At 45.3% G+C, this 23,829-nt stretch overlaps 1 protein-coding gene across 1 annotated transcript; it reads right to left on the bottom strand.

Annotated features, from left to right (window-relative positions):
* Positions 1-1,930: 1,930 nt before the first annotated feature.
* On the bottom strand, positions 1,931-23,280 carry CD9 (CD9 molecule). The gene is made up of 8 exons (XM_074589564.1): positions 23,089-23,280; positions 10,869-10,971; positions 7,779-7,876; positions 6,499-6,573; positions 5,438-5,530; positions 4,759-4,848; positions 2,973-3,056; positions 1,931-2,279 (listed from the first exon to the last, which is right to left on the bottom strand). Exons 1-8 carry the CDS (start codon positions 23,152-23,154, stop codon positions 2,214-2,216), a joined length of 675 nt encoding a protein of 224 aa, XP_074445665.1. The 5' UTR covers positions 23,155-23,280; the 3' UTR covers positions 1,931-2,213.
* Between the last annotated feature and the right edge of the window lie 549 nt (positions 23,281-23,829).

Raw genomic sequence — 23,829 nt, 5'->3', positions numbered from 1 at the left:
TCAGAAAACACCAACCTACACACACAGGATGTTCAAAAAGAAGGGCTAAAGATCAGGCTGTAGGACTTAAAAAAAAAAATACAGGGGGGGAAGGGGGCAGGCATCAGAGGCATGAAGCATTGCAGTAAACGCTGTGGTTAAGGCAGCAGTGTTGCAAGGTAAAGACTAACTGACAGGAAGCTCTCACCCAGCTTCTGTAGAAGGCAGCAACAGCAGAAGGTATAAACTTAAGTCTTCTGGCTGTGCAATTGACCTGGACGCCAGTTTGAGAGGAGCTTCCTCCATAGCTGTCCCCCAAACCCATCTCACATGCTGAGCCTACAGCTCAGTTCTCATCACCCTGGTTACAGCCCAACGCATTTTCTTGGACATTGGCAAACGCTGCCAGCGTTGGGCTACAGCCGTGTTGGATGTCGGTGACCCGAACACATGCCTCAACACAGAGCAATAAAACCAAGGGCAGCTGAAGTCAGCAGTAAACTTCTATTACAGCTGACAGCAGTTCACCCCAGCTCTTTCAGGTGCCGGTTTCAGTCTCATGCCAAGAATTGCACAGCTGACAAAAATGCTGCTTCTCAGTTCTGCAAGAGCTCAGGGACATGGTAGGTCTCAAATTCCCATACGAGATGAGATTAGAGTTTTCCCTCCAGGCTCTCTCCTATATCCAAGGTGGAAAATTAGATCAACTCCTTTCTGGAGTCATTCCAGTCTCTCAAGTCACACAAAAGCATGATTACCATTTGACTTTTTTTTGAAATCAGACTTTTTTTTTTTAAGAAGGCCCCATTAACACAGAATAGCGCAACACATTACAGAGGAGAGCCATATGGTTTGCATAACCCCTTTGACAAATGACTGTAAGACAAAGGTGGGCAATACATTTGTGCGTTAGTCCAGAGCTACGGCCAGAGCCTGACCTTCAACAATTCTCATAATAAATACCAGCCTCCTTACAAGAGAAGGGTGGGAACAAGCAAGGACTACTAAGGCATTTGTAATACCTACAGGAGAAACACCAGAAGCTCCTGGGAACACAGCTGAGATACTACAGTAAGGGAACCCCAGGTACAGTTACAGCGCATCAACTTGTGGTGAGGATCCAAGTCCACAGGCAGCCCTCACCAGCAGATGTTTTAGAGAAAAAAAAATCACAAACTTATAAAACTATTTAGAGCAGAAGTACAGGACAAGTTGTCTATTCCTTAGGCTATGGGTCCCACACCAATACCTCTGCTCCCTCCCATATCCTTTTTTTAAGCTGAAACAGGATAGCCACCGCTCTAGCTGCTGCTGCAAGCAGTGACTGCAGAGCTGTACAGTAACTTCTAACGCAACTTTTTTCCCTCCCCCCACTTGAAAACCTGAGATTTGCCACACGTGCCTTAAGCCCTTGAGTGTACTTCCCTGGCTTTGGAGACACAAAGCCAGCCACTGAGAAAAATCCTGAGCACACACTATGCGAATCCGCCTTGTCAAGGGACAAAGGCCATGTCAGATGCCAGGGGACAGAGTTACATCAGCAGACAGGCAGATACAAGAAAGCCCAGCTGGCTCCAGGGTAGAGCCCAGCCTGTTTGCATCAAAGTACCCCCGCCTGCACATCACCAGTGTGACAGTCATCCTTTGCCATCCTGTACGAAGATGACAGTAAAAGTGTTACAGCAGTAATATTTTAAGGATATAATTAAGAGCTGCATTTGTTCACACACCCCAAGGAAACAAGGAACGATGATGTCTTCCCTAACATGCTCTAACAGTCTTTTCCATTCCTTGGAATTCCCTTCAAATATGGCATTGGCATAGAAGTTATTTCCTGCTTTATACTAAAGCCCTAGTAATTTAACACTTAGATGTTACGCAAGTTCAACTCACTGCTATACATCAAACAATGATTAATAAGCATAGTAAAGTCTCTTCTCCTCCACAAACATACAATATGTCTTATTCTTTATTAAGTATCAAATTGTCTCCAACATAAATTACATCCAAATTACATAAGTTTCAAGAAAGTCAGATATTTTATGTACAATATTTGTCTTGAGTCAGATATACCTTTCTCATTTTAACCCATAACATAAAAAGCAAACCTATATCAGTACCAAATAAAGCATTAAAAAGGTAACAAATATATAACTTTTTAGAAATGCTTTCAGAACGCTAAAGTTAATGACAAAGATTTTTTTTATAGTGCAGCAGTCTTGGGTTTTTAGCTCTTAGACCATTTCTCTGTTTTTGCGGATAGCACAGCAGAGGACCATACTGAATATCATGCCGAAAATCTGTAAAGAAAGCAAACATTAGAAATCAGGGGAGCAAAGCACATTCTTCTGTCAACATAGGGACAAGTGTAGCTGCTCTTCCTGACCCAGAGGCCATATTAACTCTATCCTGCAGAGACAGCCCCCCCCCCCAAATTCCAGTCCATTCTCAAATCCCTTCACCCTCAATAACTTCCAAATATATCAGCTATAAACCACTGCTATGTATCTCCTAAGAAATCTTTGATCATTACGGTATATTTGCATCCGTGGATGCAAATCAAACTGTTTGCCTTTCCTCCAGAAGTCAAGCAAATAAGTGCAAATTTTCTTACTAGCAGCACTGTTATTTCAGTTCTCTGGCAGTCTTTAATTGTTATAAAGGAAACAAAAAACAAGGATGCCTGAGAGATACTGGGATCAAGAAGTGGGCTGGCAACACGACAAATACATATTTGCCCTATATAGACATACACTACCAGTACAACTTCACCACAGCTAAAACTACAAGGAGGCAGATCCTAATCCAAAGCAGAAGCAGGGAGGTCCAAGACACCCCACCCTCTGCGCTGCCTGGGGGCCCTCGCAGCGCACACCCTCATCCTGCCGGTACTTGTCAGCAGTGGAATGGGAATGCCAGGCAGCATTCAGCAGACTTCTGCCAGAAATAGCCTTTGGCCATACAGTTACCCTCCAAATAATCTAGAAACTCACCATTATTACAGCAATGCCAAGGCCAACTGCTCCAATCACGTTCAATTTCGAATTGAAGACATTATCAATGGCAGCAGGGCACGACTGAAAAGAAAAACTGTTCATTAGCAGTTCATACATATGAAAGGTTTGTTTCTGCTTGGACCACTTCTGCTTCCACTAGAGATGATGGCTCATCTTTTGAAAGCTGCTTTGAACTGGTCTTTATTTTCACAGCTTTAAAGCGGGCCAGAGATGTTCCAACACAAAAGTTGGTGGAGGAGTTTAAATCTACTCTTCAAGTATTTAAACCTCTTAACCATGGCTTGGCTACAGCAGGATTCCCTTCTCAACACCTGCAGCTGATCAGGTAGATCAGGACCAACAGCAGTTGTACCAGACTTGGCTTGTTAGTAAGAGCTGTCAGCATTTAGGTTGCTGTACTACTCAGCCCTTCTCCAAATAAATTTGAAGCCACTCTTGATATCTCCTGTTGTAATTTTGCAGACACCTCAGGATTTCTTGAGCTGCATGCATACATGCTAGGCTACGAGTAGATTCATGGAGGTCCCAGTCTGAAGCTCCCAGGATAATGAATTACCATTGCAACTAAAGAAAAATCTAAGTACAGTCCTTTCCCCAAAGACACATCGTATCCAAGAAAAAGGAACTTTTACACAGGTAAAAGTCTTTAAAAGCCTGGTGGCTGGTCTCATCCCAACTCCTGCCCTACTTATTCCAGCAGGATACCACAGTGAGCTGCTGAAAACGACTTTTCTTTAATTGTTCTTTGACCAATCCAAAGGAAAGACCAAATTGAGAATTACAGGGACATAGTGGCAAGAATTAATCAGTTAAATCAGAGTATCGATACAGTACTGCTTCTTACACAGAGGCACGCAGATCAGCCACACCATTACGTCCCTTTAATTTTGCAATCTACCTACTGGCATTTTTTCCCCCCTACAGTTGGGACTAGGCCATAAACACATCACAGGATTAAGTCAACAGCTGAAGCACTTAAAACAAAAGCAAACAATAAAACCTGCATGCTGCCTCAAGTACTCCCATATAGTCTAACTCATTGCATACTGTATGGGCAGACTAAAGGCAGTCTAAATACAGACTGAAATGTCTCATGTGGTCAGATATTTGAAAGAAAAAGCCATCTGTAGTGAAAGGGTGAGGACAAGTAATGTGAATAAAATCAAGTCACTAATTCAATTCCTGCATTGTAAGAACCTTATTTTCTACGGAAGACTTACACAGGCTCTCTTGGAGCATAAAGCAAGAGCACAGGACTGTTGTAAGAGTAACAGGAAAAGGCATGATTAAGAACCACACAAGATGCCTCTCCTGTATCTGTGGCGTACAGGCACCTTTGCAGCAATATTTCAACATGGGAACCTGATTCAGAGAATTGGCTTCGCAGCAACACAGTCACCTAAACAATGCATTACACTCCCCTCTACCCCCGTGCTTTGGTGTTAGGAGCAGCCAGGAGAACGGAGCTCTTTTTTTTTTGTTTTTAGGTGAAGTTTTGGCCTTATGCTGTCCATCACGCCAGCGAGTTTACTGACATGCAGACTACACATTTCCTGCACAAGTTCACATTTCCTGCTGACCCTGCTTGTTCTTTCCACAGTGACAGTATGTTGATTTTCCACAACTGGGCTGATTATAGTCATAGAGATAGGTTGCTAAGTGTGATGTGGGAATTTCCCATGGACTGAAAGGGTTTATTCAGAAACATGTTTCTCATTCTACTCATGGGGCAGAGCTGATGGTGAATTAAGTCATGCTTTACCGGTACAGAAAATGATTCCACCATGGTCTTCTTCGGACAGGTGTCCATGAACTGCTGCTCAAGAGCTCCTTTAAGACCACAGCAGTCTAGCTACAAAAGAAAACAAGAAAGGAGAACCAGGTTAAAGAATCCTTATTTTTGCACTGTATTTGGTAAAAAAGAAATAGATTACATTATGTTTTATTACAGTCCTTATGCAAATTTGCTTAGAAGTCCTCCCAATGTGATTGCTATAAACCTAATTTTAAAAAGCCTTTATTACATTAAAGGCCAAGATTCTGAAAGGAAGAGCTAGATCTCATTAGGTATACACGCATTAATTTTGGTGACAGCCTGTACTCCTTACAGACACAAAGGTAAGCTCCTCATAGACATGCAGGTATGCATACTATGGTGCCTCTAGATCAATTCCACAGATCTAGAATTTCCCAGCTTGCTTCTGAGTTTTAGGAAAACAAGAACTAGTTCTACACGTTTCAGAGGTTCAAAGGGACAAAAAACAAAGCATACTCAATTCACTAATACTATACAAAAGTATCTTCTCTGCAATTTGTTACTAATACTCCCTTGGTTTCTTCTAGTTAGTAAGGTACTAGAGCTGTACAGGGGATTGGATGACATGGAGAACAGTGTGAACAAGCCCCATTACTGTCTAGTTTAAGTATAACCATGTACTTACAGCTAACTGAAATGCTTTCAGGGTTTCTCTGGCAGCTGCTTGAGATCTCTTTTCATAGGTTTCCACGTAGAAGTCCTTTAACTCTTCAATAACCTACAAGATTGCAAAGAGTTGTGGTGTATTACTGTCTTACCTTAATATTAATTATGGAAAACTTTTTTTGATTCAAGTCAGTCATTAAAAGTTCTGCAGCCTGCAATACCCATCTTTTTGACAAGTAGAAACAGAGGGTGGACAGCATTTCTTATCCAGAACAGGTGAGCCTAAATGGTACACTCACCTTAAAAGCCACACCTGAACAGATAAGATTTGGAGTTTCCCTTCCGAACACTTCATATTCTAGGTGGAGTGAGAGAACTGAGTCTTTGCCCATTGGTTACACAAAAGTATTCCCTATTCGTTTCTGTACCCCAAAAGTTGCTATATTCCCCCGTTGTGTAACATAAGCAGAGAAGCAACCCTGACCACCAAGCACCTTATTTTGAAACAAGACAGAATCTTGACTACTTGGGAAGAGACAGCCCAGATCAGTCACATTTTAGAGGAGAAACATTCAGCCCATAGCTGACCTATCTCATATCTAGAAATGGTAAAGCTCCACTGATGGCCCACTTTGCCACACAGGTCAGACAGGTACTGCCTGGAGGGCATTTCTAGCATGCCACAGCATCTCGAATTCTGACTTCTCTGCTACGGTCTTGTTGCTAAATATTAGAGTTTCATTTCTTGTATTTTTTTTTTCCCCCCTAGAATGCATGTTCTTCCTCTGCCCCAAATTCCCTGGGTAATCAAGGTTTGATGAGTACTAGTGTAGTTTTCAGCAGACTGATAACCTTCTGAGGGCACACTCATAGAATGGTCTGGGTTGGAAGGGACCTTTAAAAAAAAAATCACCTAGTCCAACCCCCCTGCCATGGGCAGGGACATCTTTCACAGCATCAGATTGCTCAAAGCCCTGTCCAACCTGGATTTGAACACTTCCAATGATGGGGCATCCACAGCTTCTCCGGGCAACCTGTTCCAGCATCCCACCACCCTGCCAACTTTTAAGAGCAGCATACCTTTTCTTTATTTGCAAATCCCCAGATCGCAGCAGCAATTTCAAGGGCAAAAATCACGAAAAGGAAGAGGAAGAACTAGAAAAAGACAGACCACATCATTAATTAAGACCACAGCACCACAAAACAGCATCACGCTATACATCGCAAGTTTGTCCGGTCCCCAGCATTCAGCCTTGTGAGAACTGTCACTTCACTAGTTTCCAGTTGGAGGTCTGAAACACTGGTAAGACTAGGAAAGAGGACACACCGCACTAGGTCAGCACTTCCTCCCAGGAGCGTCAGAAAGCCTGGCAGTGTCTTCCAAGCAGAAGTCCTCCTTTTTGATCAGTGTTAATTAAAACCAATCATCTGTTCACTCAGACTTTGAAGTTGCCCAGGTCACCCAGATCACAACAGTTGACACTAGTTCTTTTCTCTGTTTTGTCACCCCTATTGCTTTAGGAGTCATTACTTAATACCTAGCTTGCCACCAACTCCCAGAGACCTAATGGCCATTTCTTTGTTATGTATCCCATAAAATAAAAATAAGCGTCATCTGTGTTTAATCGACTACCAGGTCCAGAACACTACTACCATTTAAAGGCACTTTAATGAGATATGTTCAGAAGTACAACAAAGGGCCTGAGGCACCATTTTGCAAGAAACATATGAAATTAACTTCTTTCATGACACAGAAGGGGACTTGTTCTTTCACCCGCTCTAGTCTTTTATTAACTAAGTCTTCTGGTTATTTGGATGAGTAGTTCCACAAGTGTACAGATGTGCATGAAACCAGTAAGCTCCACTGGCCCCTCCAGTCTGAAAACAATGAGGTTGCTCTCCAATAATTGGCTTGTCGAGCAGTTGTCAACTAGAAGAGCTCATCCTGCTATTATGAACAGTAGAGGCTTGTTGTTTCAAGGATCAAATACCACAGTTCTGGTCTCAAAGATTAAAGATTGCACAGCCTTCAGAGTTCAGGACAAACTGTTTAGTAGATAGCATTACTTCTATCAACATTTTAGTTCTGTGTACACACATACTCCCAGCCTTGATATGTCAATGTCTGACTGTGTCACTAACTCCTGAAGTCATCCTGTATTTAAATACAACACAGACATTTGAATTTAGGGCCAGAAATAGAAACTGTATTTAACATTTTAGCACTATGTAGGTGACCCTGAGTTTAAACATTGTGGAGCCAAAACGATCAGCATCTGCTGCCCTTTAACTTCACAGTAATGTTTCCCTTCCTTTCTCATCTTGCTGCTAAAAATTTAAACACTACTCTGAACACTTACCAGGCCAAGCATACATTGAGATTCCTGCAACGCACCACAGCATCCCAAGAAACCAACCAGCATCATAAGTGCACCAGCTCCAATAAGGATGTAAACTCCTAGGGAGGAGAACAGACACATGTAATACAGGCTAGTTGAGACCTCAGCAGCAAGGTATGAAATTAGTGGCTCCACAAATAGCACTTGTAGCTTTTGCCAAAATTTAAGTTTCTTTAGTGAGGTGTTCCAAGCAAAAAAAAAAAAAAGAGAGGGAGGGTTGTGCTTAATTTTCAAATTAAACACATCTCAAAACTTGTGGGGAAGTGCATTGATAAATAAAAACTTCAACTTACAACAATTAATGTGTACCACTACTGCAGTTCCACAAGTTTTAGAAAACGGGTAAGATAAAGCCATCTAAGTCAAACTGTAAGACACACTTTAAAACTGGCTCAGAGCCAGAGTTATCAACTTAACTTCAGATGAAGAGTGTGCTGCAGTTAGAGACAAGTGGAACTAGTGATTTATCACAACCTGAGAGTCCTTGAAGCATGCTAGCTCTAACAGAATGGGTATTTAAAAGACATCATAACAATCTGTCATAAGGCTTTAAATGTTTTTCCATCAGGAAACACCAAATTATTCCATCAGTCATGGTGGTACAAGTCTACGCTTCAGCTGCCTAAATTGAGAGCCTCTCTAACTACAAGAAACTCAGCCTTTTCTGCTTTTGCAAACCTTCAAACCATACCAAGTGGCTGAGCCTGTAGACCGTTCTGCCCAGAATTCAGGTAGTGTGTTGGAGCATAGAGGGCAGCACGTTTCTGGGCTAAAAGGCACCATTATGCCCAAACCTCCTCTTTTAAACTTGCAAACTGCCAGCTTAAGCATTACAGCTGCTAGCTGGGGAGAGCAGCAAGAGGTAGTGAGGAAAACTACTCCCAAAGGATGGCAGGAAAGTGTTATTGAGGTGGTGAAACATGAGACGAAACAGCATAAAGCATGTAGCATTAGTATGACATTTTTATCAAGAGAGACAAAAATAGAGTTCTGGCCTTCAGAGACTCAATCAATACTACTTAAAGAAAGCCATACATAAGCATTCACAAATGCTATTTCCTAGATGCAAACCTTAGGATTTTAATTAATTTAATTAATGAATTGGATTAGCTGCCCAAATAAACATCTACTTGATTAAGCATATGTAAGTGATTAAGTCTGACATTTCTTATCAGCAGGAAATTCCTGCACCACTTTTTTCACCCTAGCTTAAACTTTTTGCATTTTGAAAGAGAGTCCATCAGAACCTCTTAGTTCAGTAGTTTATTTTCAGTAGCATAGAAAGCTTTTGAGGTAACCTGCTTTGTTACTAGGTGCCAATTAACACATTCTTTCAACTTCCTATTGGAAACTGCAGTCAGTAACTACTCCCAGAAAAGCATGTCAACCCAGTAATTCCTATTAAACTTTTTAAAACTAACCTACAGAGATTTCAAGTAGGTTTGCTTCTCTGTTTTGCTGCGTTCAGCCAGTAACTTAAGTATCAAAACATAAAACTTTTATGTTTTAGGAGGTGAAAGAGTTGTTTTAGACTACCCAAAATAAGACTTGTTAAATATTCAGCTCAATGGCTAAGTTTAGACTTCTGTTCCCTTTCCAAGGCCCAGTTAAAAGCATCTAGAAATCTTTGTGGCAGCAGCAAGATACACCCAGTTTGCTACCACACCAGCATATCAAGGGTGGCATACAAGATTTCTCACAGATAAGCTGTCCCCATGCCTGTGGCCTCTTTCATGAAGTTGCACAACTATTTCAATATGCTCGGCTACAGTCTCTAACGAGCCTAATTCATCATTCCTAGTAGTACTCCCTGTAGGCATAGGCTACCCTGGTACTACAAGGTGTCCACTTCAGCTGCACCTACCAGCATATGCCTTACATGGTCTGTACTGACCCTTGAAACACCAGTTCAGATGCTGTGAGAGATTAAGTAGCTCAGCAGAAGAGCCACTTTCCTCGGCAAGAGAAAGACCAACCTAACCACACTGTGGATGGCTAACGACCGATGCCACACAGGACATGGCAGATCTAGGTGCTGCAGGGATGTGAAACATGTATGTATAAGGATTATCCAAATCCAAGATGACAGACACGTATGTTAAGAAAGGTACGTATTTGAATTTGCTTTGTTCCCAATTGTTTGAGGTCTTCAAACTCAGCTACTTGGTTTCAAAAAGGGTTTGAGCCCCTACAGATGACAACCAAAGAAGCATGTGTTCCCTCTGTCCAAGCCTAAAAGTGACTGCAGAGATCAAAATCTTACAGTTTGGATAAAATCTGATTTCATTAGGAACTCTAAGACATCATAATAGCAAACCAAAACCATGTGTGTTTATCCCCTAATTAGAAATCAAGCTGTCCCAGGCTTTGCCTGTGGGAAGCCCAGACTAGAATCCTGTAAGACCAGAGAATATTTATGAATAACTTCCACCTGGCCTAGCTAAGGCTACATTGATCTAGGTTGCCTGTAATAGTTGCTAATATAGACCAAGATATTTGTGCATCCTTGCCATAATGTCCAGTATAAACGAGCATACATAGGGCTGTAAGAGTTAGACAACAGTACATACGCTCTTTATGAGAGATGAGGCAATAGAGTTGTGGTTTTGGGTAGCTTAGGTTTGTCACGTTGGGGGAAAAAAAAATGAAACAGTTATTGATGTCATCTGCGACTACTCATTTAGTTTAGAGTGAAACTTCACTGAATCACTGTGAGAAACATCAGGAAGAGGTGTGCTCCCCGTCTACCAGGAGTCCCTGGGACTACAAGACACTTACCAACAGTGCCCAAAGAGGAACCGCAGGGTCTAAGCTGGGAAAAAAGATTAAGCGCAATGCATAAAGAGCCAAGAAACTGATGGTGTGACACTGCTGCTGCCTGCTCACAGCAGGGGCTGGGCCGCTGAACCTGCCAGGGGAAGCTGCTCTCTGCCCCATCGAGGCTGTCTCGGGCTGTTTTTGTCTTTAACCTTTGAGGAAGATGGTTTCTAGCAGCCAGGAAATCAGGGCGCAGAAGCCTGATCTATCACCCCAAGCCATCTCCTCGCTTACCTGTGTAAAATGTCGTGTTGTTGGATTCCAGTTCAAAGATGCTTTTGGTCTGTGAATCAAACCGAAGCCATAGTCCAATTGCAAGAACTGCTGTCCCTGCAAGCTGTAAGAACAAGCAAGCCTGGTTAAATAATACCATTTAATACATTCACCCCTACATCAGTAACAACACCAGAAGTAAACACAGGATACAGCTCTGTTCTTTAAAGAGGTGGTGACAAAGAATCAGCATAAAAGGACGGGGATACCAAAATAAGAACAAACTGAGTTCCTGACATGAGGCATCTTGTCGACAGATACGTTTACATATTAAACTACAATGCCACATGAGAACAATGACATTCTTGTTCCTTACTGAAAATACGCAAGGTTTACCAAAGTGCCAAGTGTCAGTATTTCCACTGACCCCTTCCACTCAATTTTTTATTCTGGGTGACTGCAGTGACATTGTATGGCTTAGTGATCTTAGATCTTCACACTGAAGGACAAGCATATTGCAAGACAAAACACCTTGTAAGGCCAGACAAAAGTTCTAGCGTATTAAACAGACTGGTAAGAGTTCAGCGTACTGCAATATAGAGTTTAGAAAGAGTGTTGTTTCTTGCAAAAGACGATAAAACCAATCCAATAAATTACCACACGAATAGGAAAATACAGGCTGCTGAAATAGCAACGTTGCTGTGTGCTGACCTGGAACAGTACAATCAAATTTAGTTTTATTTTATTATCATCTCTGCCTGTGTGCCTCCAGGTTCCTCTTAACATTGGTGCCTGTGTTTCCAGCCAGTTGTTGTGTGTATAAATTAGCTTCTGGATGAAACATCTGGCAGAAGGCATCAAGATGTGTTGCAAGAAGGAGGGAACTGCACTCTGGTAAGGCAAGTGCTAACAGTTTGCTTTGAACACACTGAATCCTCCCTTCTTTAGAAAGAAAACTGGTGTCATCTTGCACACAAAAAAAGAAAAAGAAACCAAAAAGTGTGCTTCTCAGCTCTTCCTTCTCTCCTTTGAAGGTAATTTAACTATCAAAAAGACCTCTACAAAAGTGAGATGAGGACAGAAATACCACACATTGCAGCAGACATGAAAAATTTAAACTAAAGAGTGAGCAATAACCTTAGAACATCTGGAGCTTTGGTTAGGCTAAGCATGCATGAAGAGGAAAAACAAAGCCTTCTCTCTGATAAGAAGTTCCTTCTAAAAGGGAACAACATTCTTGACCGGCCTCCAAGAAACTGGAAAGTGTTTACTTTAAAACGTTAATTTTCAGGAGGAATATGGAAGGCATTTCCACAGACAACACCCGTGGGTGGGCTCCTTCTGCACCAGGCCCGACTGCCCACTGCTCTCCCCACAGGGAGCCCGAGAGCCCCTTCTCCCTGCTACAGGAGCACTTGTGCTCACTGCGGGCTGCCACAGCTCTGCCGGCCATGGCTGTCTCTCCTAACCTCCTAGGCGTGCTCTTCTATTAAAAAAAAAAAATACGGAAAGCTTTGAAGATTTACACAGGACAAAGAGGATGGAGCTAGGGGAGGGTTTAAGGGAAGGTACACCCCTTGTAGCTTCTCAGCAGAAAGCACCCCAACTGCAGAGCTAAAGGACTCGGGTAGGAGTGAAGAAAAGCCAGAGGGTCATTTCACACAGGAAGCCAGCCGTGCCAGAAAAAAAACCAGCATTTCTCGTATAGCAGGCACCCGACTCAAAGAAGAGCTGCAGGGTTTCAGCTGGGAAAAAGATGAAGTGATACATAATGCATAAAGAGCCAAACCCAAACGGAGGTTTCCAGACCTATGCAAAAGGCACTTTGCTGGTGCGTAGGCACAGCCTTACTCACAAAGCACACAGCAAGAACAAAGCCTGCGCCATCCCTACTGCTTTCCTTGTTAGGGCTACGCTGACAAACTAATTTTAAGTTATGCCAAAGAACCTTGGTAGTACGCAGTATGTCACAGCAGCGTTCTTATTTCAATTTATTGTGCCACAGCAGCAGCCCAGGGGGAGGGAGAGGTGCAAGCGGGGGACCGACAGAGGGAAGGGCTGCTGCTCTACCTGCGCTCACTGCCACAGCGTCACTTCAACAAGCCTCTGCAGTCTCACCTCACTTCAGTTCCTCGGTTCAAAAAACGAGAAGGGCTTAGCGATGGAAAACAGCTTCATGCGCTGCTTCTAGCCTACAGTTAAGTCACCCAGTATTTAATACCACTCTGTTTGTTGACCCAGGAAAGTAAGTCTCAAACAGTCTTCAGCTTTGATAGGCATCCAGATCTGGAGCATTAGGAGAAGAAACCAACAGCCTCTTCTTGTTTTGCGAGAACTCGGGAATTACAAAGCCCTGAGACTAAGCACACCCGGCTGTCTGCACCCACCTACGCTTGTGGCTTGACAAGCGCCAGCGTTCGAGCAGAGAGCTCAGGGCAGCGCTGCAAACAGAGCAGGGCACAGCAGAGGGCTGTAAAACTAAAACTCAGAGCTGATCCCCCCAGCAGAGCTTAAAGGCCAGAGTATTCAAATTGTGAACAAACTCTGACCCATCCTACAGCCTTCTAGATAACCCTACAAGTTCAAGCAAAGCAGAAGGCTCAGTTAATGATCTCTGAGAAAAACCAGTTGGTTAACATTGGCTCCTTTTAAAAAAAAAAAAACGAAAAACAGACTTAGCTCTGGCTGGGTGGAGGGATAAGCATCATGTTTTCACCTTGGGAAAGCAGTCATCCTTGTGAAAAACGTTATTATCACAGAGACACAAGAGACTTCTGTGATCACACAATAGTGATACTGCCTGGTGTCAGTGAACTACTCCATAGCACTAAAAAAATTTTTAAAATTGAAGTGTTAATTCTTTCCATGGTGCACCAGGAAAAAAAAAAGCAGCTCCTCCTTGCAAGAAAAGTGACTTTTTGTCTCAGTTTAACAAAAGCAAACTTGTGTTCTCAGTTTGCACGCTCCCTACCCACAGTGACCACTGAACTAAAAAAAGGCAGTTTGAAAGCAGGAGGCAAGAAACTAATTTGAAACTTCAAGTTTTCATCGAGACAGTGAGAGACCAGGGCACCATCACCAGCCCTGGGGGAAGAGCAAAGCGCAGCCCCACGGGCACCCACCGACCTGGCAGCATCTCAGACCAATCTGGCTGGTACGCAGCCGCCTCCCCGCCCACCGATTCAATGCCAGAAGGTTTTGGCAGCCGTGTTGGGATGGTTTTGGTAGCTGTGTTTTTCCCTCCCGGGGGCAGGGGTGCAAGCCCCCCCAGCCTCCCAGGCTGCGTGGAAGCAGATGCCCTGAAGAGCTGGTTGCTGGGTTTTTAATCTACATGTTCTCCCAATGTAGCAGAGACCAACAGACTCGTTTTGTCACAGGAGTTGAGTAATACAGGGTATTTCTAAGTAAATCTAACCAGCGCCAAAAAAGAAATTTAACAGAAAAAAAGAACAAAACTGTTTTCCTGAAACTAGTCACTTCGTATGTGCAAAAAACCTACAGAACTATGAGAAGAGCAGGTTTGTGTGCTTATGAAACATGTAAGAAATACGTTTCTGTAGTAACAAGTATAAGAAAGGGAAGTCAGAAGACAGGTGTTTTTTTTTTTTTTACCAATCTGACCAAAATGCAAAGTTAAAGAGGCACTACTCACTCACTGCATTGGAAAAGTTTGTGGCAGCAATTTTCCAGTACCAGCATGTCCTGGCACACGTGTGCTACCAACATCTCAGCCCAAGCTAGCTAGGCTTCCTTCTCTTTCCCCTGTACTACTAAGCATCTTACAGCTCCTACTTTACTTCTGCTTGACTTACGTCTATCCTATAGCTGCAGTGGACAGACACCAAGCAAGGATAAAAAAAATCTCTGGTTACTCTTCCTCTAATCCTTTGAAGGCTTCTTGTCATTATTTTTTTTTTTTTTTGCATCACATGCAAACACACACCCATTGCCTCAAAGGCTCTGCTTCTGCATGCATCTTTCTGTTGCAACAAACAGCTGTTGCAACGGGGGAGGGGGGGAAAGCCTTTCTGGTCTGTCTTCCTTTGTCACCCAGCCCTGCGTCTTCTCTAGCAAGCCTCCTGTGCAGGACTTCTCCCCTCCCACCCATCCAGCCCCACACTCTGACAAGCACCTTCTCCAAAGTCAGCCCTTTCCACTGCTCCAGTCTCCTCCTTGCAAACCACGCAGTTTTGCTAAGGGTGTGTCCCGGTATTTATCTTTCACAGCCTGCTTTCTTTTAGCCTTCCTTGTGACAAGAGATAACTGACAAAGGATCTGTACCACTGCAGAGGGCAGTTGCTACGTACTTGAGATGAGAAAGCACCCCGTCTATCCTGGAGGCAGATCCATACAGAACACTCTGCCTTCCTCCCCTCACCAAACCTGGCTAACTTCAGCATGAACTTGGAACATTCAGTGCTGAGGCATGCTATCAAGCAACCTCCAATGAATTCTTTTTCTTTTTTTTTTTTTTTTTTCCTTTTAACACCCGAGGTTTCACAGATACTGCCTCCTAGCAGAAGGTTAGCACAGGGAATCATTAAATCTAATGATACTGGTGTAAACACACATTAGAAGCTCGAGCTTTTCCAACTAGGAATTGCAATTTCTGTTAGCACATGCCATGATACAACAATGCATGGCAGTACTTCAGGAAGCTGGAAAAGTTTATTTTAGGTTTAACCACTGTTTCACATGGACCATTTTGTTCAGTCCCCTCTGACCTTGTCAGCTTGAACCATCTCAAAAAAGGACAATCCCCAGTCAAGCACCCCACCTACTGCAGAGTTATTTTTCCAGGGACAGAACCACCTCTCAAGGGGTTAGAGGTCCAAGCAGTTATCAAGTCCTTAAAGCTGGCAGGTAAAGCTTTGGTAGGGGGACATCCCTACCATCCACCAGGTTACTGCCAGCCCTTCCTCCACTTCTACAGCACGGAGGCAGGGATAGGGAAGAAGCGAGCCACTGCAAGAACTCCTGATACATGGATCAAAGCCTGTACAAAAAGCTTTTGTACAGGAAACTAAGGGTTCTGCTATTTTAGTACATTCAGGCCAAGCTTATAGTCAACTATCAAGTTTGTGGCATTACCTGTAGCAGAGGGTAAGTAAAGTGGAAATATGATAGAGTCAGTCAAAAATAAATACTGCTGAGTTGTCAGCTCAGCATTGCATCTAACAATAACTTTTTCTTTCTTTGAAGTAAGAAGGTATGTCAGGCTCTACATGACCATTCCTTATGTAGGTTTTACCCAGACATGACAAGAGTACACTGAAAAAGCCACTATATTCCCTTCACCTCAAACAGATAAGAACTTTTAGTTAAAAATATGACTCACACTTTCCTCTGCGTAAGACAGACAACTAAGTTTTTCCTTGCCATGCAAGACAGTGGATTAACAAAGCCAGAACCAGATCTATGATGTTGCAAAGCACATAGGCAAAGAAATAGAGAACATTACAAGCAGTAATGAACTCTCTGTTTCTGTCCTGTTACTTGCTGGTACTCTATAAATAAAACCCCATAAACAGTAAGTACAGATGGGGCGCAACATCACTCTAAACCCTTAATTACAGGATTAGTGTTATCCACAACAGCACAGGTTTTCAAACTTCTGGAAAAAATGCTTTCCTAACAGATGTGCAATGAGTGCTAGCAGTTATGTAAGAAACTGCAGCTATTTCCAAACTCCTTTGGAAAAAAAAAAGTAGATGGGAAAGGAAGTGTTTTCTTTCTGCTTAAGCTAGTTTCAAGAATGTTGCGGGCAAAGTTAATGTCACAGCATTTATTGCAATAAAATGGTGCTCCAGTACAGTAGGAGCAGCATTACAGAATTCCTGAACCACCGCCAAGACTAGTGCCCATTTCATACAAGTTCCTATTCAGAAGCCAGTCTACTATATTTGCAATTTAAATCGCAAATGGGAGCTAGGACTGCTAGAACTGTAAGTACAAGTGGCTTCACATCAGGTTTCTCAAGGCAACACCCTCCAACTCCACTCCCGATTTCACAGCACTTCCTACAGTTAAAATACATTGAGCTGAAGCCAAGCAGCATTTTGATTCATACGCTGCAGTCAGCAACTGTATCAGTTGATTACAGAAAGGAAAATCAACTCATTTATGTTCCTTTTGTATGTGTGCGAATATATACATACAAACACACACACGCGCACGTATTCCCCTGCCCATCCTTCGAGTCCTCTTCTCCGCTTGGGCAGGGAAGAGCCTCTGCAGAAGCCAGAGCACCCAATTGCTACTGGCTGTTCCTGGCAGCAGGAGCAGATGAGATTACGGCTCAGAACAAAGTCACAGGCATCTTTAAGTTACAGAGAAAGAGCCCCGCAGGCCTAATCTTACTTTAGCAGGCACTCCCAAATCCATTTGTTTATAGAACACAAAACATTCTGAAGAGTGGAGAGCATGGGCAAGAGGGTTGCCTGGTAGTGTGAAGGAGCAAGGAAATAATTGTTCAAAGACTCAACATGAACTCTGACTGTGTGCTACAGCACTTCTTTGCCGATAATAGATTAAATTATAAATATTAGCAGCAGACGTCTTTGTATTCCACAAAATTCAGGAGGGAAAAAACTCAACATTTACATTCAACAATGCAAGCCCTTGCTTCAGTTCAGCATCAGGAAGGCAGTGGGAGAACATGCAGGAACACACTCCGTATGCAGGGCTTTGCCAGGTGCTTCCCGACCTGCACCAGGCTCTTCAGAGCAGCCAACAGTTTTACTAGGAAAAGACTTTGTCAGCGGGGCCAACAAGCCTGAGCACACCCTGCAAGTTACAAGAGCTCAGCTAGAGGTAGTCACTCATTACACAACTCAAGGTAATCAAGCACATGCTCACACCAAGGTTATTCAAAAACAGCCTCAGTGAGACCACTTAGGTGTTAAGGCGCATAATGTGATGTTTCCATTGACCTCTTGCTAAGTTTGAGCCAACCTGGAAGAAAAAGCTTTATACGAGTTCTGTGTCAGCCTCAACACCTCCCTCACCAACCCCAAATCAAACCCCAAACTTGCAAAGACCTGAACCGGTACAGCTTTCATTACAGACCTGGCCAAAGGTGCCAGGGCCAGCATCAGTAACCCTGAGACAGAAGACCTGTAGGCAAAACTAGGCAGGAGTAGAATCATAGAATGGTTCGGGTTAGAAGAGACCTTAAAGATCACCTAGTTCCAACCCCCCTGCCATGGGCAGGGACACCTCCCACTAGACCAGGCTGCTCAAAGCCCCATCCAGCCTGGCCTTGAACACTTCCAGGGATGGGGCAACCACAACCTCCCCGGGCAACCTGTTACAGTGCCTCACCACCCTCACAGTAAAGAATTTCTTCCTCATATCCAATCTAAATCTCCCCTCTTTCAGTTTGAAACCATTACACCTTGCCCTATCACTACACTCCCTGATAAAGAGTCCCTCCCCATCTTTCCTGTAGGCCCCCTTTAGGTACTGGACCAGCCCTACCTAAAGAAGCACAACAGCAGCAAGGAATCTGGCGTTTGCAGTAATAATTGAACTGAAGGCAAGATGCAGCCACTCCTCTGAGAGGGGACTGGATCACCTAACTACTCATTTACTTAAACACAACAGTAAAAAACATTCCCTACAAGTTAGACAGATGTGTGCAATGCTTAAACCAGACTTCTGAGGCATGACTAGCATTACTAGCAACCATCCACAAATCCTCATGCCTGCCATTCAGGCCACAAGCATGTTTTAACCAAAGCTCTAGAGTCCCTAAAGTTTTGGAGGGCATCATGCTAGTGAGATAGATGCCTGAAAAGCCATCGGACCTGTTACTCTCATAATCTAGCACAGCATCCTGCAAGAGGTCTCCTCAAGAGGGTATCAGAACAGGGCACACAGTGGCATTTTCCAGGACTGACCTCCCACTTAACATGTTGAGCACTTACAGGTTATGCAAAGACACAGATGGTACCTTTGCAAAAGCAAAGTTAACCGAGGGCTGCCAACCACGGCATTCATTAGGTACCCCTTGAACTGCATACTCTACAACACCTTCTGGGGAGAAAGCACCACCACTGTACATATGGCCACAACCTTTTCTGAAACTTCCTCTTCTCAGACTTAATGCCCCTCAGTTCTTGCTCACTGACTCTTTCAATATAGTCAAGCCCTACCTACTACCTGGCCAGTTGTGATCCTACAGACCTTTAGCATGTTTCACCCCCTCATCTGCTTCCAGGCTGAAGAATCCCAATTCACTCAACAGTTCCTGCTAGCAGAAACCATCCTCCTCTTTTCCCAAAGATTTTCAAGCTCCGCTATGTTCCTCTCAAGGTAAATGGGAGACCAGAGCAGCCCACAGCATTGCAAGACACCATAGATTTATGCAGTAGCACCATCTTTCCACTTCTCCAGGTCCTTCACTTCTGAAGATTGTTTTCTTCATCTGCTGCTGCTGAGCACCCACCTCATGCTTTCATAAAGCTACTATAGACCCTTTTCTCCCAAGATTTCATCTCTCTGGCAGCAGATGCCCCTGAGCCAACTAGTTCATAACTCCAGGCTGCTTCCTGCTCCTGTCTCTCAGATGTTATTCGATGCCTGCCTTTCATGAGTGTCTTGCTCTGCTTTGTCACATAGCCTGCTATGTCAGCATGCACTCATCTTCATCACTTTGAATATGAGCAATGGATGCTACTCAAGCAACAAAGTGTTACCTCACATGCTTTTCCAGATTAGGTTGGAATGTATTGACCACCACGCAGTTTGCTCCAGCATGCCAGCTCTGCTGGTTCTCTCCACCACAAGAGAGCTCCACCTCATCTCAGCCCTGCCTCCGCTCCATCAGCGATTTCATCCCTGCCAGGATCTTACTCAGGACTGCTTAGTTTCCCGAAGAGCCTTGAGATTTCCAGGAGACATTGAAGTGAACTAATGCTAACCAGCACACTCTCTCTCTCCAAGATTCAGGCTTCTGAAGGCTTCGAAGTTAACAGCTCCATGAAGTCTGTCTTCCCTTATAGTAGCCATTCTCTCTTCCCCAATGTCACATCTCCATGTCTACACCAACTTATTAATTTTAAAGAATATTCTCCTCTGCCTATTCCAGAGGCACCACACGTGCCACTCTCTACATAACCTAGAATGACATAAAAATAAAAAACCCACCTCAAATTCACTGCATTCCAGCCCTCTGGCACTGAGGTAGGGAGTGAGCAGGAGGTTTTACCTAATCACAACACATTTGTAGTTACGAAGTTAACTGTTGTATGACCCTGGCAAGTTGTTAATCAGCATTTGGTGGTTGTGTTTCACCACCTTTTCACTCAGAAGTTGATTCAAGCCTGTGAGGGATTCAGAGTCAAAGACAGGTTAGAGCAGAGAACGTCCCCTGGTTCTTTCCCATGCACATCCAGTAAGGGAAAGTCCCACAGAACATCACTCCAAACACTTTGGCACCTGGACTCATTACTGACTGCAAGGACTCCCTGGGAAGCTCCCTGGTCCCAATGTATCTGAAGAGGGATACATTAAGTGGGTTTGCTTTTTGCATGTTGTATCTAAAAAACTCCCTTTTGGCTAGCCTTACTATATATACTTCTGGGTTTTTTTTGTATTTGACCTGCCAGCATTTATGAACCTTTATCTTCTCCCTTTGAACACAGCTTCAACTTCTTAAAAGTTTCCCAATTTTTTGTTTTAATAGCCTCCTATACCCAGCTGTTTCGCTCTTCCTGCTTCCTCTTGCCCTCACTCAAGTCTCTGATGGAGGCAAATACATGCCACCTAACACGCCATCTACAAATACTGCAGGTTTGCCACAGACCATTTCAATTCCTCACCTGTCCTTCTGACACAACTTATTTCAGAAAAGGCAGCACTGTGTGAACTTGATCACAGCTTTACAGGACCTTTTAGCTTCTCTTGCTCCAGCAGATGCACTAAATCAAACTACATCATTGTCACCGTTCCCAAGTAGCACTTGGGCAACAGGACCCCACACCCACTCAGAAGCCAGAAAAGGTTTGCTCCTGCTCTTGGGGGCCAAGAGCCAGTCACTGATTGCACCTTCAAATTTAGGCTCAGAACTGCACTCAGGCACAATGTTTTTGCTCAATTTACTTCCATTACTTAATGCATTTTTCACATCTCCAATGCCATAAGAAACATTAAATCCTTCTTTCTTGTTAGGGTTGTTCCCATCCTCTAGTGCTCCCTGCCCCAAGACACCTTCTCTTTACACTGTTCATTGAGGCCTAACAGCCTAAAATAGCCTGAGATTGCTACTTTATTCCTCCATAGAGGACATGAGATTCACTAACATCATACTTGAAGCTCCCCTTTGACAGTTTTGGTAGGGCACGGACACCCACAGTGAGCCCCGAGAGTGAAGGACCACTCCAGCTGGCCTACAAACACACTCACCCCTGGCTAACCCCAGCTGCTCGCATCTGCTGCCTCCTGGGGCTTCCAGCCACTTGTCAGGACACCCCAGGAGGAAGAAGCATTCATCTCCCTTTAACTCTTCTCTCTCACTCTTGCTCTTCTCCTCCCTACATCCAAGCCAGGTATGAGTGAGCACAGCCAGGGGATGGCAAGGCCACTGGAAGTGCTGCACCCTCATGGCCCCTCAGGGCAGCAGCAGCCCTACCGGTGGTACAGCCCCCTTCCCCAACACCACTCCTCCCCTCCACCCTGTCAGCAGGTCAAGCCTGCATCCATGCTTCCAGGGCACCTAAAGGTGCACATAAAGCTTCTGAGCTTTATTACCACAGAACCTCCAAGCAACAGATGCCTCCTGAGCTAAATGAGCTGACACTCCCTATTCTCAGCCCTGGGCCCTAGACAGCAAAATGGCGGTGCTCGCATTAAGAATGTCTTTGAGGCAATGCCTCTGCTAGAACAAGCATTCTTGTGCTATAGCTTTAAAAAAGAAAATACCACAGAGCACACCATGAATATTTTCCTCCTGTTTCAACAAGGGGTTCAGCACCTCGCTGACCCAGAGGTTTCAGCCAGTGAGTAGTTCAATGTTTTCTTCTTACCCTCCAAATATGACTCAACGCCCCCCACCCCTCCCTCCTCACAAGTCTCAGGTGTCAATACATGCTTTCCTGCACCCTTGTAAAGTTCCTCCGTGCCTCCAGAAGCAGTTTCTTTCTGCAGCTCTGGCTTAATTTCTCCACATCAGAGGGAGAAAAGGGAGTCACACACGCATTTCTCCACTGTAGCAGACAGCCAAGAGAGAATTCATTTTTTTTTTCTAGCCTCACACTTTACATCTCTACATTGGGCACACAGGCAGTTGTACTGCCTGTACTTTTCCGTAAGGCAGACAATGCTAAATTCCGATGTCCATGCCCTGAGTGCTTGAGGAGCAGCTGTAACCTCGCAGTCAAGCCACGCTTTCTGGCCCTGCCTGGCAAACAAGAGACAGAGGTGCCAGAAGCTGGGCTGGAGAGGCGATTTCCACTTGCGCTGGCCTGCTCCTACACATCACCCTGTTTCAGGATTTTGCTCTCCCAGGCACCGCCCAGCAGACCCGAGGGCAGGAGCCACAGCTCCATCCGAGGCTCCCACCAAGACGAGTTCCCGAACACGGCGGCGGCGACCACAAGCACTAACTTGGGAGGAATTAGCTCACCCGGTGACAGCCCTCTACCCAGAGGTGCAAGCCGCGAAGAGAGTTTCTGGGCAAGTGTTGCGTGTGCTGCTGAAGGAGGGCGGGGGGGGGGGGGGGGGTGGGGTGGTGGTGGAGGAAAGCCGCCTTCACACCTAGCATCCCTCCCCCCCCCACGTTACCAGACAGGGCACACGGCCTGCCTTACGCTAACCTACCCCAAAAATCAATAAAAATGAAGTGGCGAGCCGGGTATAGATCGTATTTAGACACCTCCCGCCCAGCCTATGGCGCGCAGCACATTTAGCGCCGCAACAGGTAACCGGGGGCGCCGCTGGGGCCAGGGCCGCACCGGGCCCGGCGGGGAGGAGCGGGAAGAGGTGCCCGCCCGGGGCCGCCCCGCCCAGGAACGGCGGGGGAAAAATCCCGCAGAGGCGCCCGGCACCCCCCCCTCTCCTCCCGGGCCGGGGGAGGAGGGGGGAAAAAAGTAAGAAAAAAAAACCCAAAACACAAACACCGCTCCAGGCACTTTGTCCTTGGGCCCTCCCTTTTCCCGTGGGGTCCCTCCCGGGCAGGCAGCGAGCGAAGGGGCAAAGCCCCGCCGCAGGGGGGTTGGGGTGTGTCCGCCGGGTCCCTCACCCAGAAGATGAAGTTGAAGCCGAAGAGCAGGTACTTGATGCACTTGGTGCCTCCTTTGACGGGCATGGCGGCGGCGGGCGGCGGCAGGGACGGTCGCGGCCAGGAGAACCTCTGCCCGGCGCCACTCCTTAAATCCGGCTCTCCACGGGGCTCTCCCGGGGCTCCCTGCCCCGCCGTCCCGCCCCCGGGCCGCCCCCCGGGCCGCCAGCCCAATGGCCGCCTCCCGCTGCCGCCGCGCACCTGCCGCCGCCCCGCCCCGGGAGCCGCCCTCCCCGCCCTCCCCCACCCCACCCTGTCGCTGATGGGGGGGCCAGCACCGGGAGGTTCTTCTAGCCACGGCCTGCGGGGGGGAACCAGCTCCGTGCGGGGGGGCGGTTCTTCTAGCCACGGGCCTCCCCACGCATCCCCGCATGGGGCAACGCGGTGTGGGGCTGCTGCGTCCCGCTGCCCTCCTCCGGGGGAAATAATGTAGAACCGTGTGATGCGCCCCCCCCCCCCCCAAAATAATAATAAAAAAATGGATATAGATTGGGGCGAAGTGCGGGCCAATGCTTTGCCTGCTCTTGCATGGGTTTAGTTTCACTTAAATCCATCGGCGCGGATTCAATGGGTGTTTTCCCATGCAAGGTAAACTCACGGCATAGTTTAACCGCTTTAATCTTTCAAATATGTCTGTGTGAAGCTACAAGCTATGCGATTTAGAAAAATCAGGTGGGATAAGTCCCAGCCTGCCAACAAATC

This window comes from Larus michahellis, chromosome 1, assembly GCF_964199755.1.
Source record: "Larus michahellis chromosome 1, bLarMic1.1, whole genome shotgun sequence".
Taxonomy (NCBI): domain Eukaryota; kingdom Metazoa; phylum Chordata; class Aves; order Charadriiformes; family Laridae; genus Larus; species Larus michahellis.
The sequence above is the reverse complement of the archived record's forward strand: the minus strand, read 5'-3'. Positions and strand labels throughout refer to the sequence as shown.

What these genes read in the sequence shown, in the direction of transcription:
- CD9 (XM_074589564.1), bottom strand. Translation starts at nt 23,154, where the DNA reads ATGCCCGTCAAAGGAGGCACCAAGTGCATCAAGTACCTGCTCTTCGGC. An exon ending in CTCAATGTATGCTTGGCCTG is followed by an intron (nt 6,574 to 7,778) that starts GTAAGTGTTCAG and finishes GTCTTTTTCTAG; the next exon opens with TTCTTCCTCTTCCTTTTCGT. An exon ending in GATTTGCAAATAAAGAAAAG is followed by an intron (nt 5,531 to 6,498) that starts GTATGCTGCTCT and finishes GCAATCTTGTAG; the next exon opens with GTTATTGAAGAGTTAAAGGA.